A 19,868-nucleotide genomic window follows, 5' to 3' on the forward strand; every position below is an offset into this window, starting at 1 on the left:
GAAGTTACATGAAAACAAGGGCTGCAAATAATGATTTCATGATTGATAATATATTAAATTGTTATATATATTATTTTCTATTATTATTAATAATTAGTTTAGTCTATAAAATATTAGAAAATAGTCTAAATGACCCTGTGTAGATATAAAAGGCTCATTCTAAGGTAACAAAAACATAACGATTCTTATTTTCAGATGATTTCACACTCATGAAAACATAGTTGTGAATATTATATTCAATTTCTGCCATGTCCTGTAAATCGGGCTGTCTAAATCTTACACACTGTACCTTTAAGAAGTTGAAACCAGGGATTTACGATTAATGGATTAATCGATTATTAAAATTATTGCATAATAATTTTCTGTGGATTCCCCACTCTAGAAAACATGCATAATGTATCTGGAAAGTTAAAAAATGGTCATCAGAATTATTAAGGTTATATACAGTGTATACAGCTGCAAGTGTTTCTGGCACTTGACCCATGTAAACTCAGGATATCACAGTCTGCACTTCTTTGATTTTGACTACTTAAAAGAAAATTATGTCTATCGTGAGTCTCTAAACTACATGAAATAATTTTTTTGTCTTTCTACAGTCTTTGCACCTTGTTTCCCAATGTAATCTACGATAACCAGAAATATCCTGCAGCCTATTTTACAGCACAGAGCTTAATGAACAACAGACGAGTCACAGAAAGAAGCTGGTAAAGACACACAGAGTTGCATATTATGAACATAGTGAACATACAAAGAGAAGCGGGGACTATGAAAGCAGCCGGCTGCTGTTTGAGTCAGATAAGACCAGAACAATTAAATAACGCTTTGTTTCAGTCTAATTTTCCCATGACTGAACGAGTATAACCCCTCCCTCTACATCCCGTCTCTCTCTATCCACCCCCTCTCTCTCCTCCATCTCTCTCTCTTTCTCTACAAGGCCCTCTGTCCGTAACATATGAGCTCCATTAGCCAGACTGACCCCCTGCACTCACAGTCCTAATCCTGTATAGAGAGTCAACGGCAGGTCTCCACATCCTCCGCCCAGCATCACCAGCGCCACATGGCACGGTGCCCGCTCTGCAGCTCCATTACCGCAGAAAAGCTCAGCAGCTCCGGCTAATCTCTCATCCGTCTCCCTCCCCCTCCAGCTGCTGACATCTTGGACATAATACACAGAGTATTTTATAGCCCGAGCTGAACACATGCATCAAAATTGAGCAAAGCCGGTGACACAAAAAGACTGCTCTGTGATCTAATACAGCAAAATATCTCAACTTTAATTTGCATGACAGCAGTCGTATTCCCCAGGTGTTGGCTGCTGGATGGCGCTCAGACTGAATGACAGACAGACACTGTCGGATCTCATATAGATATCACAAGCAGGAGATGGTGTAAAGAGATCAGTGGACAGACATATTGGACGTCAAGTGAATGAAAGAGACGTCATACAGTCAAGTTCGGCTGCACGTCTGAAGAAGACAAAAGGACATCTCGAGATGCTGTTGTCTTGCTAAACGCTAATTGAGTTTCCTGCTGTCTCTGAGCATGTTGTTTCACGGCAATCACTTCTTTTGTAGGAGCCACAAGAGGAGTGTAACCAATCAGATTTGCACAGTGCTCCCTCCATTAAGACACTCAAGCACACCATGCTGGCACGTATGCGGTTTAAAGCTGAATTAACTGTGTTTTTTAGCCACTTGTGTTCATATACACATTTAGTATACACAGAGCAACATTAGCATTACTTTAGAGTCACGTTTCTGGCCACCTGATGAATGTAACGCTCCTTTAGCTCTGGTCTGGTCTAGAGTTGTCATGATACTAAAATGAGTAACCACGATACTATACGGTCATGGTAGACAAAGTATCGCGGTTCCGGGTATTATCGCGATACTGCGGCCTTTTTTTATTATTATTATTTTTATAAACTGCAATGTATTTGTACAAGTTAGTTTGAAACAACGACGTTTGTTTTTTAAGCAAAATTAGTGTTGCCACTGACGAAGACGCCACGGCAGACTCGCTGCTCGGGCCCGGTGCTTCTGCCATGGTGAGTGTGTTGTCTCGTGTCTGGGCGAGACAGAACTTTAGCTTGTTGTTTGTTTTGAAGCGAGTTTCTATCGAAGCGGAGCTGTCTTCGCGGAGTTCGTTCTTGCCAGCAGAAACACACGAACAGCCAATCAGCTAACAGACGGGCGGACCCAGCGTGCGGAAACAGCCTATCATATCCCTGGACGTCACCAGTAACAGGCAAACAGCCAATCATTCAGCAGCTGTGTAGTTCGGTTGCAGTTCCATGTTGGTTTGTTTACAAAGGAGTAGCATGCAGTGAGAAGCCGGGAGGAGAGCAGAGGCGGCCGCTATGTAGCGGAGACTGGCACCGGTAGTATAGTAATCCACGGTAGTACCGTCGTGTAAAATTTCTAGTATAGTAGCGACGGTTATGATTTGGCACCGCAGGGTACCGGGTATACCGTGGGTATCGTGCAACTCTAGTCTGGTCTCCACAAACTCCTTAGTTAACTATCTGTAAACACCGGTGAACCAAAATATCAAAGCTGCAGCCTCTAAAAAAACAAAACAATGAGCTGAAAGACACCCCACAGGGCTGAGAGGAACGGAAAATATTGATTAGAGCAGCTTTAATGTTTGACAGAGACCATGAAAGTCTGACACAGCTAAATCAGATCTGTTGCTCATGCAGATAATAGCCTTAGACTGAACTGAATTACAAACACAATACTCGCGTGACCCTTGAATGCTACTCTCTCACAATAACAATTCATAACCATAATGTGCAGGATATCCTGCCTGCCGGGGTAATGGAGGACTCGGCATGATTGACAGCGGTGGAGCTGCTACAGTCATAGAGTTGCACTTGATCCAAGTGTTCTGATTAAAGGGTGTTAACCAGTCCGCTTTCCGCCTCTATTCCTGTACTTCCTCTTGAATGTGGACACAATTTCCTACCCAAAAAAAAAAAAAAAAATCACAACAGTAATGTTTCAAATGTGTAAGACAAAGCTACGGTTCAAATCGCCTGCAGCAACTTCTCTCACTGACAGAGTGACTGACGTGTTTTCATCTAATAAATCCAGGAGATTAGGAAGTCGATTTAATCCTTTAAATATATTACAGTTATCGTTATCCTTTTAAATATTATTACAGCTACAGCCGTCACTGCAGCGATGGTTATTCCAGCGGGGGTGATCATCAGTCAAAGCCTGTCACTGATTATGATTATTAATTGGGGAGGAATGCTGTAGGAGAGGGAGACTGGGAGGAGCAGCAGGGCTCGCAAGGCAGCTATCCTACGCAAGTCATCCGCAGAATAACAAGCAGCTCTGGGGGAAAAGTAAGAGAAAGGTAAGAGCTATTGTCAGTGCGGAGCAGAGTGTAGCAGATGAAAAGAAACATTCACTCCACTCTTTCTGAAAAATGTGATATTGGGGATGAAATTTGCATTTCAAGGTTCAAGGATTTCAAGGATCAGATGATAGTAGTTCTGTCCTGCTCTTTCTTTAAACTCCAACGCTATGTTCGCCAACCACCAAAAAGTAGTTCATAGTTACAGGATTAATTAGCGCAAAGCTTTCTCTAAGTGCAAAGCAATCTGGGTAATGTAGGAAATCAGAAACTGAATGGAAGTGAAGTGAAAGTAAAGCAAGTTGTAGCAAAATAGGAAAACTCTTTGAACAAGTTACAATTTTAACAACATTACATCAGTTCTCCTTGCCTACCTTTAGTCGTTGGTGTATTGAAGCATGAAATATTATTTGTTTGTTTGACAATGGCGTAGAGAGGCTTGCAACAGGGTCAGGACCCATCATGGTGTCCCAAGATGACATTTGACTTATTTATTTGAAAGAGGAGGCACAATGCAAGCCACAGGAATGAGAAAAATGTATTTGTCAAATAAATTAAAGTTCTTTATGATGTTTCTACGTGTTTTTTGTCGATTTTCTTGTGAATTACTGATATTTTCACCTCTTCAGGCCTCTAAAAAACCTCAGAATAAAACTATCCGAGAAGGACAAATCACTGCCTATCAGCCACATTAAGGAGTCACGAGTACTTCATTTGAAAAAGGTTGGCTGGTTCAGAGCACACAATGTGTGAATGTGAGTCCTGTGCACAGACCGCGTGTGACGTGTGCATCTCAGCGACGCATGATTCACCGTGAGCGCAGAGAACAAAAAAGGTAAAGCAACGCCTGGATCTCACCGAGACTACAGACGTGTGAGGAAGAGGTGCAAAGACGATGCGAGAGAGCTGTAAACAACGGGCATCTCGAAACGTGCGGTGGATGGATGCGCGGATGCACGCAGACAGGAAATAAGAGAGGCGAGCAGACCTGTGGGCAGCCAGGGAGTGGTTCGAACAGATCGGCCTCTGTCTACCAGCCCGTCCCCTCCCCCAGCCTGTTTTCTCATTCCCCCTTCAGCAAGCTTCTGGGGTGATCACACTATGTGGAAACCTTGCTCCCAACACACACATACACACAACACACACAGACACACCTTCCCCCCTTTCCCACATCCTCTTCCTGCCTCATTAGCATGCAGCCGGCTTGTTGGTATTCCAACAACGTGCTGTGCTATGATTTGATTAATGGAATTTGACTTCCAGCGTGGATCCCTGAAACGGGTATGGCTTTTTTGGAACAGTGAGGATGGGAGGGTGGGTGGGGGAGGTCCTGTGAGGGCAGAGAATGCCTGGCGAGCTGCGGCGGCGTCCTGCCAATTAAGCGCTGGAAGCCTCGTTTCCCTCTACCACCTGAGGATGAGCGTGGATGCGATCGCATTCTCCACCTCTCATAGAGGGACAGCGGATGGCAGGACGACTATGGAAGAGCCAACTAACATGGCACGTCAAAGTGTCCGTGGACCAATTTGTTGCGTCTTTGGGCTGGCAGGGCAACCCACACACCTGTGTGACACGGAGATTTGTGTCAACACGGCCCATCCGAGCCAAGACGCCGGTGGATGGCTCGGCCTCGGCCAAATGGGTAGAGTCGCGAAGCCAAATAAAAACTGAACAACCACACACCGGGTTAGGTCGACTCAAAGCCATAAATGTGTTACGGAGGAAGGGAGGGAGCATGCAACCAGGGATCAAGTGTGTGACAGAGGTGCTAAAAAGAAGCTATCTATAGGCACCTCGAAGTCGGGTGACGGCTCATGGTTGAGTTGGAGAGTGGGTGTGATAAGCTGCTCCTCAGCTTCATACAGATAACACGACAGGAAGGTGACACAATGTGGCGACACAAAGGTCAGGCTATGTTCGAAAAGAAGTGGTTTGGGAGATGTCTGCAGTCTGAGGTTGGCTGCAGTTATCGTGAATGGAGCTTATTTTCAGTCGCTCTCTCATGGAAGACATTCATACTGTTGCACTTGGTTGCTCACATGAAATGTGACATGAAAAATGAAAAAAAAAAAAAAAAAAGAGAGAGAGAGCCGAGAGACAGTTTCAAACGCTGGCTCCTGCCTAATCTCCGCACAGCTGGCCAATAGCTGCGTCAAGTGAGTGTGAATGTCGGATTGTCGGCTTTGGAAAGTCACACACGCTCCCCTGCCAATCGGAAAAAAGTGTACGGGGAAGGGGGACGGGGGGTTTCCAGAGCTTTTAAATAATCTGACGAGTATTTCTGATGAAGCATACTGGCGCTTTAACACACTCTCACTGCTGATGTGTCCCAGTAGTCCAGAGAGGTCAGCACGGAGAGTCCTCCAGCTACCAAATCTGGCACATTTTAAGCGTATTATAGAAGATCTGTCATCAAATCTTTGAGCGACGGTGTCGTCAGAGGACAGAGGGATCACACTTGTCTGTAAAAGTTAATTCAGATATTAATAACCCTGACATATTCTAGACATCGTTACATTCTATCATCACAGTATTCAGACCGATTAAGCCAGTAAAATCAACTTCAATATATAATTCAATATAACTTCACATATCTATATAAGGCGCGTATGAACCGACTCCTCTATGAGGAGAATCATCCAAGAAACCTCCGAGTGGTACCACAACTATGAATGAATTAGTTTAAATTACTCACCGAGTCCCATGCGAGTGCTTCGCGCCGCCCTATAATTGGAGTTATACCAATCAAAAGATCCAATTTTCCACATGAGCAGCTGCTAATATGAGATTTGCAATTTTATAATCGTTTAAAACACTCAAGAATTGACTTGAGTGAAGGAGGCAGGCTTTGGGGAAACTTTTGAGGAAAACTGAACTGAAGTGGTTCAATACCAAACTCCTGTTCTCCAAGAGAGAGGCAGAAATATTGATATAATATCAGATCTTTTTTCATTTTTTTAAAATCACCAATTCAAACTAAATTCTTCTGATTTTCCCAGTGAGAATCATTTAAAAACACACAACCTAATTTGAATGACAGTCTCTTGACACTGTGAGAGTCATGTGGTAATGGAATATTATGACTAAGGCGTGAAAATCATATTAACGCTCTTCTCTCACAGTTAATTACGTAGCTCTGGATTCTGCTTAAATAAAAACAATTTAAAAAAGCACAGGCTTCACTGTAATACCAACAATTAAGAAGGCTCTCCTGGGAATTAGTGTTTTGCTCCGGTGCAACTGAACGTGATCCGAAGGGATTAAGAAGCTTGCAAATAAAGAAATTGTTGTCATGAGCTTGTTTTGTCTCTGCGTTTGGCACAGAGTCGTGTTCGTGGACAGAGCTGCTGCTCTGCCATCACTGAAGGGCCAGGGGAATATTTTGTGGAAGTATCTTGGACACCGGAGGAGGATTGTTTGACACATGACGGGGGCGAAAAGCCAGCTACAAGAGGACACAACTCCAAAAAAAAAAACCCTCTGCACCGTCTGTTAATGAAAAGCCTAAGCCAATCCCAGTCTTCTATTATATCCTGACAAATTGTGTTTGAGACTGACTCACAAATAAACACCCGTACAAACACTCGGTGTGATTATTCTGGGTGCGAACACACTCCCACGTGACTGCATCTGTTGCCTCTTACCTTCAGACAACAGTTTGGTTTTCTTTGAATATCAAATCAGAAGCCAGAGGCAAAGGCAAAGTCATGGTAGGAGTGGAAAGGCACTTGGCGTGCATGTCAGTGTGGTCCTTTCCAATTTGCTGTCACTCACTTGAAAGGCTGGAGAAGCAGCAGGATAGGAGCCAAACCACCAACCTCTCACCCCGTCTTTGATTCCGACAAAGTGAGAGTTGCTCCGTGTAACTTTGAGCTACAAGGGCACATTCCTGTCCTGGGGAATGCGAGCGAGTAGGGAACAAGTGATACGCCTGCGCCTACCCATCCTCGGAGAGTAGTCAGGAATCCATCAAAGGAGGAGGGGGGTGGGGGGGCGAAGGCGAAGGCGATGCAGAGGGGAGGTCGAGAACAAGAACAAGAAAGGGGGCAGCTGCTGCATTCATATCACAAAGGACACATGGGAGCAAGAAATGGATATGATGAGGAGAAGGAGAGGAAAGAGATAAAGAAGCAAGAAGGGTAAAGTGTGAAGGGGAACACACAAAGTCTCTTAAACGGCAACAGGTGGCTGCGAGAGTGGGAGCGGCGACGGAGGGCCGAGAGAGAGATATATGGCGAACAAGCAGGAGGGGGTGACAAGGGAGGGGCTGTTGTGGAACAAGAGCCTCCTCCTCTCATCTCCTCTCAGGCTCTCAGCGTATCCGCTGAGCCATCAGTCAGTCAGGCCTCTTCGGCACCTGTCTCCCGCTGCCTTCCTGAGGCCTGTCAACCGCAGCCATTCCAGCGCTGACAGACTAATGCGACTACACAAGCTGCGGGCTCCACACACGCCAGACCAGAGAGGAAGACGGAGATACACGAGAGACGGGGGGGTCACGGAGGTGGGTGGAAGGACAGAGGGTGGACGTGTGCAGTGAAAGAAGGGTTGAGGGGGGGGGGGCGTAGAAATCCACAGATAAGAAAGGGAGTGAAGATAACAGACAAAATAGATCATACGCAAAAAAAATTCAAACACTTTGGTCCAGCAAATTACAGCTGAGTGAAGCTGCAAGAGCTAATTCAGGTCCTATTTTTATTCCCCATAGACACATATGACGGCTTGGTAAAACTCTCATCAGCAGAAATATGAGCAACTGTGTTCAAGGATATCTTATTTTTTTTTAGAGAAAAGTTCAAAAACGAGGTGAACTACAAGTCCCAAGGTGCATTTTAGCCAAAAACAAAAACAAAACAAAAAAACATTCAACCACAAAGCTTAAAACTGCACGACACGCACCACTAACAAGACAAAACTGATTTTATAGCTTAAATCAATTTATGAATGATCTGTTCTCAATCATGCCCCGGACCGACTTCAGCTCAATAGCAACAGCTGTGAAAATTAAAACTGGTGCATGACATTAAAGATGAAATATTTTATCATTTAGATATGAGGAGATCTGGATGTGTTCCTTTTCTTTCTTCCTCTTCAGTTTATTTTGTTTCAATCTTTCCGATGTTTTTCACTACTAATTGTACAAGTACATCCTTCAGCTTTATAAGGAGGAAACAGAACTACTGACAAAGCAGGATTTAGTCTTACCCGTGCCTGTGGGATCCCCGGGAGCGTCCGGAGTAGTAGGAATAGCCCGAGTAGGTGGACTCTGTGTCCATGGTGATACAGTCCTGCCCAGGCAGCTGGCCCTCGAGGGGCGGAGGGGGCAACACGGAGGCCGCTCGGCTAGGACCGCTGATGGCAGACGCTTGTTTGAGCTAGAGGCGATCGACTGGCTCGCTCAGGAGGCTGACAGAGGTGGCGAGCTGTCGGCAGTCAGGCTTGAAAGCGACCCTGGGGGCGCCCGGTGAGGAAACATCAACCTGGAGGGAAGGCAGACGGGAAATTTGAATTCAAAATGTGAAATGTCTGGGAAAGCTGCCCATGTTTGACTGTTAGACACAGGAGGAGCCAACAAGAGGGAGACTGTTTGAAATGGACTGAAGAGCATTAAAGAATCAATCATTAAGGGCTCTTTCATCACATCTGTTCCCATCATTTGGTATCTGTTAGCACCTATCATGCATCATGCCTGTGTGCATCTGCAGCTGCTTTACAGTCGCCATCTTCTCGCGACAAACCTGCAGTGACAACACTCCACGTTACAGGCAGCTCTCAGGAGGTTTCGTTACAGCTGAGTGTCCCAGATAAAAGCAGCGCTGCGACTGTGAAACAGCAATTTGCTCTTATTCCCACACGGCTGACAACTGTTGTTCGGAGGCAGATTTAAGTCTCTGACACACGGCAAACAATTTAAGCCCCGACACTGACAAGGCTTTGAGACAGACAGCGCAGCGAGAGAGTGGCAGAGATAAAAGCTGCTCTCGCAGGAGAAGTTCAAGAAGACGGAGGTGCGGTGCAGTTTGGAAGCGAGGCTCAGGGAGGCGTGATGGCAAACTAAAATAAATTCACAGAAGTGCTCCGAACAGTATGTCCTTGTTTTACCTACGAGTCATTAATTTTAATGAACGGCTAATTATATCAGTATAATGCATGTTAAACTTTCATTACCACTCTCCTGAGCCAAACGTCACGGCTGCGACGCTCAGGAGGTTTTAAATGAATACATGCATCACTTGTGGCTTCATTTTTTCTAAGTCTAAGAAATGTTTTTGTCACTTTGTTACATTACATTACGTTACGTCACGTCTGCCATGTTTCTACAGTAGCCCAGGAGGGACAAACTAAACACTGACTGTAGATAGGGATAGGGAGGGATAGAGTTTTGCAGCCACCATAGTTTCTCCTTCACGCTAGGAAGGACTGAGTGAGGCGAGGGTGTTCAGGAACTTTACCGCTAGATGCCACAAAAACCTACACACTGGACCTTTAAACCAAGAATTTATACAATATCACTCTGTACATAAATTGTTCAGGGCTGAAATAACAATTATTACTTTTATTTTCATTATCATTGAATCTGCTGGTTTAAATTCTGTTACTTATTTGACAGAAAAGAGGAGCATTTTTATCAAAAACTGACCAAAATAGATATTCAGTTTAATTATGAAACACTAACAAAATCAGCAAATATTCACACCGGCTGGAGGAACAAAATAATTTATCAAAAATAATCAACAATTAGAAATTGTACCATGTCACTGTGGCTCAGATTCATTTAAATAATCAGACTTCATTTCTCTCTGTGCAGCATTCCTATCTGGTGATGCTACAGTTTAGAAATACGAACACCACCCATCAACGTAACCGAGTAAACACACTTCTGTGGATACATACTTCAACTTGCTTTTATCCAAGACACTTCATAATGCTGTGATGACGGCCGTTACAGGGGGGGGAATTGCGTTGGGTGATTGGACCTATATTAAGTCATTTCCAGTAAAATCAAGCTGCATTCTTTCCCCCCCGAGGATGGACATGCAGTAAAAAACGCTGATGGGGCAGACCAGGAGCCAACTAGAGCATTAAATGGTCTGTGAATCCACGGACTAACGCCATGTACGGTGTGTGAGCAGGTGGAGGGTTTCAAGATCGCATTAAGGGGAAGCAGTGATTGATCAGAGGCATGCGCTTGATTCGGTGAGGTCAGAGTCGGAGCGGGCGAAGACGGAGGTGTTTGAATGAAACGAATTTTGGAAAGCTCACGTTAGCGTACCTGCACAAAAGCAGAGAGAAGAGTGAGTCACGTAGCCCAAGGCGTGCTGTAAACAACACCTGCACGACAGACACACACACATACACACTCAGGGCTTCTCAGACAGCTCTGGGTGAGATGAAAAATGTGAGGTGTGAAATACACAGGTTAACTTGGAGAGACCTAAATCAAATTTATGCTCACACTCACGTCGCTGCACTTTAAAGGCAGGCCGCCTACACTTGGCATTAAACAGCCGTGAACCTTACACGGAGCAGAGCTGATATTAAATCGGAGCTGATATTAACCAGAGGGCTCTCTCAAACAACACTCTGAGGTCAAGTGATGCCGCGTTTGGGGTTAATGTTATATGTATCGGCAGTATTTTAGGAGAAGAGGGAACACATTTCTGTGTTCTAATATCTGCATCCATCATCCAGAGTGCTTCAAACGCCTCCCGTTCTCCTCTTTCATACCACCACTTTGTCCTGACATACTCTGAAGCCGCAGTACGCCTTCCCGATCGAAACCTGCCCTCAAACTCTCAGGCGAGGCTTCGAGCGCTAAGATTTATGGCTGATTTATGGCTCCAGTCGCCTTAAAGGTGGTGAGAAACTGAGCGAAACCGTCTCCCTGGCAAAGACGGTGCATTTCTGCATTCACGACTCCAGCAAAGGGAGTCAATTAGCCAGATTTAGTGCATAACCTGCAGCCCTTATCCGCCACTTGGAGGGAAACACACATCCCTGGGTCCAAAAATACACTGTGGCACAAAACATCTAGTATGACCCAGTTCCGAGGAGTGTGGCGTCGGCACATCTGTGAGTGACTCTGTTGTGTGTGTGTGTGTGTGTGTGTGTGTGTTTGCATGCTTGCGTGACTCTTGGAGACTCCTGAAAATGCTTTGAAGGTTGCGCAACTGCATATTTGGTCATGCTCATTCTGCAAATCATTTTTAAAAGGTCTGAATCATCCTCACATGGTGACAAATCCTCCCTCAACTGGTTCTCCGAAGCCTCGTCGCCAGCTAGCCGCTTTACTCATCCTGATGGAGCTTTCCAAAAAGCCCCTGCTCACATGAGAAACTTGCTGAACATCTCGAACGGATGACTTTCTTTTCAGAACTTTTTAGAACTTCCGCAGAACTTAGAGCTTCTAAATTTGTGTCTGACTCGCAATTTTGACGCTGCAAATTAGTGACACAAAGAGGTTTCATTTGGTTTGTGTGTGAAGGTTTGAAAGAGAGTGACACAGACAGTGAATGAGGGTGAGGGAGCGCGGTCCTTGATAAATTTGCTTAAATCGGCAAAATAAAAACTTATTTCCTGATTGTTTCGCAGCGGTTACGTTCAACACATATAGACACGCGCACACACTCCACCCGAACACAGCGCCGCACAACCCTGCATTGATTACAGAATGTAGCTTAGCTCGACTGGTACAGGCGATTAGAAAGGTAACAAAATGCAGGTACCAGCATCTCTAATGCTCACTAAGATTTTTTAATTTAATTTTAATCTCAACTCCCAAAAAAGAAGTCTGTTTTTCTCTGCTGGTTACCAAGAAACAGGTGGTGTATTTGACAATAAAATCTAATCAGTTGGGGGTTGTGTACTTATACCAGGATGGAAACAGGAGTACACTGCTAATACTGCAGGAATTTCCCGAATGAATAATGACTGCTCAGCAAGCTGGACACAATCACAGAGACGTTTCCATCACCTGTTTTAATCCTCTTAAAAGCAAGGGCACGCGGCTAAATGAGGGATTAATAGGGTTAAATGAGTGCGTGGTTCAGTCAGAGTGCAGCCGCGAGTAAAGACAGCAGCTAGTTAAAACGCTGATCGATTATTTCCTGCTTGAGATGCGGGGCTCGGCGTCTCCGCACATCATTTCTGTTTCACGTGCTCCGCGCTGTACGGCACAGTCCTGAACATGCTCACTACTAACCCAACAAGATGCCAGGCCCTGAGAGCTATATTGAAGTGTAACAGGATATGCGGGTGTTCTCACATGTGGCTTCTGTCTTTGCCATGCCAGAGAAAATTGGTAAGTGGAACCACTTCAAGTTTGCAGAGAGTCCGAAGCTGAAATAGGAATCCCCCACTCTGCAAAGGAGGGGAGGGGGGGGGTCGTGGAGCCCTGGTATATTCTTCACAGTAATCCAAGACCCCCGCTGAGCTGCCGGCTTGTCTGTTTGTCCTGGCGAACACAGGCAGCAAGGAGCGAGGGAAGAGGAAGAGCAGAATTATCACAGAGACCAAGCATGAAGGGTACATGGCCATTTTATTCGCTTGTTCTGGAAAACTTCTGGGTGTCAAATCTATGTTAAATTCCTTGAGGTAACATAACACCTGGGCGTTTTACTACAAGACTCAAATTCCCCCCCAACAAAACACGCTTCTAGAAAATGAAAAAATTAAATAAAACGCATCAGCTAACAGGTCTAACAACCTGAGACTCAAGGAACGGCGACAGAATAAACATCCAGCGCCTCGAACTGGAGATGTACACAAACAACTCTTGCTTAAACAGCCCGAGAAAATACTTGTGCTCATGTCTGAGCTGGAGCAAAGTTACACCGCGGCCACGAGGCATGTGCTGTCAGCTGCCATAAACACATCAGTGCTGCTCGGCTGCACTTTTCACTTCGCGTCCAATAAATGCATCAGCGTCGCCACTCCGTGATATTAAATTATCAACAGCTCAAATGAATACATGGAAATACCGACACTTTGACACCCGCGTAGTCTAACATCTCAAACATCATTATTCTCATATTCATTGATAGTTACCATGCTACGGATGCTGGTCTGGTTCACGTTCACACTCATGTATTACACATAAACCAAGAGCTGTAGGCTTCAGACCGTCACGTGACTGTGTCATCGGTTTTGGCGACTGTCCTTCTGCATCATCATCATGCTTCATGGCGGCTGGATCAAATTCCAGCCCGAAATTCCGGTGAATAACAGTGAGTCATGCCCGCACCTAAATGAACCTGAGCTTCTCTGGTGTCCCACGTAAAGAACTGATTATGAGCGTTATGAGTCAAGATGGAAACTGGACCTGCTGTGTCACAAACAAGGCAGAAAAAAAAGGGTAATATAATATAATATCAAATAAGAGGTCATATTAAAAAGGAGAATGGGGATAAATTCACAAGCGGATGGACTTAACTGTTACTATAGTTTCCAGGTGATGTTGCAGAAATGTCATTCCACGATCCATGACAATAACAGGTGTATTTAATAATAGTTCAGCTAGACTGATAGATCTGCCAGGGCTGATACGTCTGCCAATATAAGATTATTACAGATATATCAGCATTATATATATGACGGCCAATGAATAACAACAAACTGCAGTACAGAAATGCCAGACTAGGTCTGAGATCATGTCCACCAGCTCTGACAAGCTGATGTCCCACTCCCCACAACAAAATGAATCTAAAGGTTATGTGTCATGATTGTTTGTTATGTTATATGTTAAAAAAAAGGCAATATATCGCTTTTTAAATGAGAAAATATTGATTATTGGCTTAGAAAAATCATTCCAATCAAACCAGCCACAAAGAACCAAACTAAAGAGGCAAACAAACACGAGTATTTATTTAAAGAAAACTTAATGTTAGCACTCATTTCTTCAGCTGCAGACTGAGCTGATTAAGAGTAATTTATGAGGCTGACATTTGTGAAGATGTTTAGGGGAACTCGAGCACACGGCTGACTCAGAGCTTGCAGGACTCACTGACCTCATAACATGCTGAGGAAAGCCAAACGACGCGATCAGGACACAAACATTCAGAGTCCGACGGGCTGAACCTGCAGTCCCCGTCTACAGTCACTGAACCGCCGAGGTGCTGCCCTGCACACTGACCTCTGAAGACTCCCTACTGTATGAGAAGGAGTCAAGCAAAGAGCAGGAGGAGAACTTCCTGTTTCCCTCTGTAAAGCGGCAAATTAAGCATCTAATGAAGCAGATAAGATGATCCATTCTGTTTTGCATTGGAAGCCGCCTTTCAGGCAGGCCATTCATCCGTTCTTCCTTAGTCGAAGCGAAAAGCCCCCTGTAGCTCATTCACACTCAGCGGGGATTAATCCTGAAATCCAGCAGCCTTTTATGGCACCTCTTTGATTCCCGCACCATTCCAGCACTAGTTTCTTTAAGCCGATCCGCTATCAAAACAACACTTTCCCTCCTCGGAAAGAATAAGAACGCAAGCGCAAGAATAGAGACGAATGTTCATCACGCTGATTGAAATCATCGGGGCTGAATTATAGACGGCACGCGGTGTTGGACAGATGCCAGTCTGTGCAGAGATGCTATTAAAAGCTCATCAGTGTTTAGAGCTAATGGCGTACATGACCTGTGTTTACTCCGTGGGAAAGCTCTCTAACATGTGATGATGGGTTTACATGCCAAAAAAAAAAAAAAAGATTAACAAGATTAATAACTTATTCTGTATAACTCGGCAGTGCGACTTTTGCCATTCATAAAAACATAATGAACCTGCTCTGCAGCTCATACGTCCCCATATCGCTTTCTCCATCCCTCCGTAACCATGACGCCCTCGCCGCTCCGCTGCTAATCACTATGATAACACGTCTCCTCGCACCGCACGCAACGAGCTCACGGCAACACTTCGACTTCAGCGTGAGAGGAGGCTACCCCGCAGTCACAAGACACGCCGAGACATGAAAACAAAGTCACTGTGGAAGTCTGGCCCGGTCACATGCTCGCTTGTGTTGCTGTCCATGACTGAGCAAAGGAGGGCCATTAATTCTTTGGAATTCAATCAACATTCCCGAGTGACATTGAATTTAACCCCCGAGGTCTCCTGTAAAGTCATGAATGAGGCACACGGCAGCAGAGACAGACAGATTGTCTCTATTAGCAGACTAGATTATAAGAATCTGCTCGTTATTGACTAGACTGATCATTAACATGCATCTTTTGTGCAGCGGTAATTACCGACCGCTATCAGTTTCCATCTGCTCTCAGTGAGTACTCACTAACACTGACTCCACAGTCCTTAAGCCTGATCCACATTGTTAGCCTTTACCTGTCACATTTTTGAGCTGGAGTTACTAGGCAACCGCATGAGCTCAGAGTGGACGGTCAATAAACCAACTGTTGACGGCTGCTTCAGCTGGAGTGAGGTCATTGAGTTAGACAAAGTCAGGACAACGAGTCTACAGACATTTATCACTGGATTAGTCTGACACTGAAGAAAGCTTAAAAATGTGACGATGCATCATTTTACATGATTTCTACAGAGAATAATGGATGTTCAGTGGTGATGGTCACTGGAGATCATGGTATTTTTAGAAAGTTTAAGTCACGCTGTTCAGATTGAAATAAAACATCGATACATTCTGTCACATTTTAACGTTAACAAAGGCGACACCGTTAATTAACACTTCGTTAGCGACTGATTCTTCTTCCTCTGGCCTATTTTTGCACAGACTATCTTCACTTTTCCGCTCTACAACGGCAGCAGAAACACTTTAACTTTAACTTAATAATGGTTTGTTCATCATGTGGCAAAAAAACAGCAAAATCTCATTATGGATTATTGATTCATTATGTTTAAATAATGCTTTTATATTCCAAACTCACTCCAGACTAAAAACTTGTTGAAAATCCGCCTTACTTTTAATGTTTGGATAATACTACCAGTGTTTCGACAGCTTCATACTCTCTTGTGATGTATGGTTATGTTTTATATATGTTACCTTGGTGAACGTCGCTTTGTGCAGCCGCAGTTTTCCCCTGAGGTATCACTGTTTCATCTCAAGTACTCCAGTCGTGGCTGTGTTGATGTTGCATGTCACAAGAACACGCTCATAGTTGGACTGAAAAACACGACAGTAGGGAAAAATTGACACTGACATATTGCCTGTTTCCTCTCAAGAGACTCACTTTTCTCAACTTTTTCCCCCCACTTCTGACACAGCAGTATAAACAGAAGCCACGAAGTCCAACGTCGATCCTGGAAACCAGTGTGTTTAAATGCTCTGCAAGCGAGCAACCACTCACTCACATGTCGTTTTCAAGCATCGCGACTAAGAGCTCTTGACAGGTGTCATCATTTCTATCAATGCGTTCTCCGCGGCTGTCGCGCAAACCGGAACCACTTTTTCTGGGACTGAAAGTGAAGAAGAATCCACACACAAGACGTCCTGATCGTTTTGCATAATTCACGGATAGAAGAAGTCATTAAATGTCACCAAGTGTCAGCCTGGCATCACTTGTCTACTACACAGCAACAACACTACAATATATGTAGCACCTTCGTGTATGACTGCGTGAAATAATAAAAAATGTCTAGAGCAGTGGTTCTTAACCTGGGTTCGATCGAACCCTAGGGGTTCGGTGAGTCGGCCTCAGGGGTTCGGTGGAGCCTCCGCCCTGGAATTTTTTATACCATTTGTTACAACATATCTTTGTGAGCAATCGTTTTCGAGGATGCTGGACATAAAAACTAAGAAAAGGAACAGACTTTGCTGTGAAAATGACATGAGACTGGCACTTGCCAAGGTGAAGCCACGCATATCTGAACTGGTCTCTCAAAGGCAACAGCAGAAGTCACACTGAGGTAAGTTGTTGTGAGTTCGTGCACTGTGTTGGTTTTGTTATTTGAACAAGGTGATGTTAATGCACGGTTCATTTTGTGCACCAGTAAAAAAAATCATATTTTATTTTTTACTAAAGAAGGGTTCGGTGAATGAGCATATGAAACTGGTGGGGTTCGGTACCTCCAACAAGGTTAAGAACCACTGGTCTAAATTAAGGGCAGAGGTTTACTCCAGCAGTCTATGTGTAATATTTCAGCACTTCAGAAGGGATTAAGTTAATAAAGTTATCATCAGTTAATAAAGTTATCAACAGTTTTATGTTTGCCTGACATAAAATGAATAACGGCAAGCAATAATTTGATTGTTTTTGACATTTTCAAGCAAAATAACAAACATTTGCTCTTCAAATATGAGGATTTGCCTCTTTTCTGTGATTCATATCACTGTGAATACATTATATTTTGGTTTCTTTTCTGTGATTCATATCACTGTGAATACATTATATTTTGGTTTTGACACACTTTTTGTGACATTTTACTGCTGGACCAAATGATTAACAGCTCATATAATGAGCAGATTCATTAGTATTATTATTATTATTATTATTATTAAAGGGAAAATAGTCATTAGCTCAACATTTATCACTTAAATCTGTAATAAATGTATCACATAAAGTTTCAAATAAAGATGATATTCAAATCAGTTAACGGTTATTAATTTGACGTCACCACACTGTGCACGTGCTACAGGAGCACCTGCTTTAACCAACATTACATGGCGGGGACTATCTTATAAGACATAAACATAAAGAAATACAGTTGAGACAGTCAGACAAATGTATAATAATTTAAGCATAAATTATGCAGTGTGCAGTCTGGTGGAGCTCCAGAGCAGGTTCACACGCCCAGCTCCTACCTGTGACCCAACAGGCTGGCGGACCTAGACGCAGGAAACTCCCTGGTTGCACCGTGGCCTTGAAAGCCCCCCCCTCACAACCTCAGCAGCCTATTTCTGCGACTCCTTAAAAAACCCAAAGCTACACCACGGTGGTTTCAAACCGGAGGCAGCAGGGTTTGGTGTTTTTTTGTGTTTTTTATTGGCTTCCCCGGTTGTTTTCAGAGGCTGGGGGGGTGTTCACCACGTATCCGTCCGCGTCAACTCCGCCGCCGCAGGTTACAGTTTACAGCTGAGCTGCGGTGCACCAGCCGGGGTGACGCGGACCAAGTCAACCGTATGAAACATACTTTTACTAGGTGTCGAGTGAGTTTCTGGTAGGAAAAAAAGGCGTATATTTGACACTGTAACAAACTCGAAACTGTGGCTAAAAAATTAACAAACACGGTTAACTTCCCCCGGTGCGTGGTTATGCGTTACCGCAGTTTTAAGGACAAATGAAGTTGAAAGCATTCCCTTTCATACAGGTAGGCAAAGACAGCAAGGGCGTGTTCCCAAGTCTTTCCTTTAAATAAAAAACATTCAGCCTAACACAACAACAACAGCCTTTGTTGTGTGTGTGTACAAACACAGGTAGACACGGTAACGTATTTCTTTTTTTGTGTAAGCTTAACGAATGAAGACAGGACATTACAGCCTGTCAGCCCGCACACTAACATCTGCAGGATATATATGAGCGACACTATCTGCTGCGTAATTAAAAAAACTCACCTTTTATCGGCGGTGATATCATTCCCCGTAGTTGATAATTTATCCAGAGGTTATAAAATACTTTGCCCCCAGAGCACACGGTAGGCTACAGTAGGAAGCAGCCCTTTGGTAGCTGCAGGAATCACCCTGGCAGTCAGGAATCTCACAGGGGGCAGTGCTTCTCAAATACCGGGGTGTAGTGCGCAGACACGCCGCTAGGTGGGTGTCGACAACACGGGAGGTCCCCCCGGTTTGACACTGCCAACATTACAAACACAAGGAGAGCTGAACATGCTGCAGACTGAGCCATCATCACAGTGATGTGCTGGGTTCAATAGGTATTTATCAAAAATGTATGGATCACACATATCACAAGAGATCACAGACTTTACAACACCTGCACCTGATCATGTTGTAGTCTCTTGTTCATGTCAACCATTGCTATTTTTTGTTCTTGTTTGTTTTTGTTTTTGTTTTTTAAGTTTATGTTCTACCTTAGTACTTTTTGTAAATCTGCACATTCTTAAATCTGCACATTCTACTTTAGTACTTTTTGTAAATATGTACACTTGTGTTTTCCCTCCTTGACTATTTTTCCGCTGCTGTAAACAAGTGAATTTCCCCATTGTGGGATAAATAAAGTATTATCTAATCTAATCTAATATCAGTATGTTCATTTTTTTCCTTTTAGAATAGAATAGATCTTTATTGTCATTGTCACAGGTGCAACGAGATTGAAAGTGCTTCTAGTCAGTCAGTGCAACATGAATAAAATCCTAGCGTTAAAATGACTAGTAAGTGTTAAAATAACTAGAATAAATGAGAATAAAAAATACCTTTAGTAATGTACTAAAATATATAAAATTAAACATGTGCTAAAATCAAAATAAATACTAAATATGCTAAAAGGAGCATACACCCATTACATAAAAACATTGTGCACATTATTTTTTGGCAGCATTCACACTGACTATTGCATTTGGATAAAAACTGTGTTTGAATCTATTTGTCCTTTGCACCAATGGCTCTGT

General features: G+C 43.8%; 1 protein-coding gene across 8 annotated transcripts in view; it reads right to left on the reverse strand.

Moving 5' to 3' along the window:
- Positions 1–19,026, reverse strand: part of LOC104937500 (vang-like protein 1) — a 55,809-nt gene extending 36,783 nt beyond the window's left edge. The window contains exons 1-4 of one of the 8 annotated variants that reach the window (XM_027291663.1): positions 18,859–19,026; positions 16,659–16,763; positions 16,351–16,470; positions 8,566–8,840 (exon numbers count right to left, since the gene is read on the reverse strand). In XM_027291663.1, coding sequence (XP_027147464.1) covers positions 8,566–8,636 — 71 coding nt within the window. In that variant the 5' untranslated portion in view covers positions 8,637–8,840; positions 16,351–16,470; positions 16,659–16,763; positions 18,859–19,026. Of the gene's footprint in view, positions 1–8,565; positions 8,841–12,625; positions 12,789–14,366; positions 14,388–16,350; positions 16,471–16,658; positions 16,764–18,108; positions 18,400–18,858 lie in introns of those variants that run through there. The other 7 variants (XM_019255463.2, XM_019255462.2, XM_027291664.1 and 4 more) reach the window with 7 other exon arrangements.
- Between the last annotated feature and the right edge of the window lie 842 nt (positions 19,027–19,868).

Source organism: Larimichthys crocea, chromosome XIX, assembly GCF_000972845.2.
Source record: "Larimichthys crocea isolate SSNF chromosome XIX, L_crocea_2.0, whole genome shotgun sequence".
NCBI lineage: Eukaryota > Metazoa > Chordata > Actinopteri > Sciaenidae > Larimichthys > Larimichthys crocea.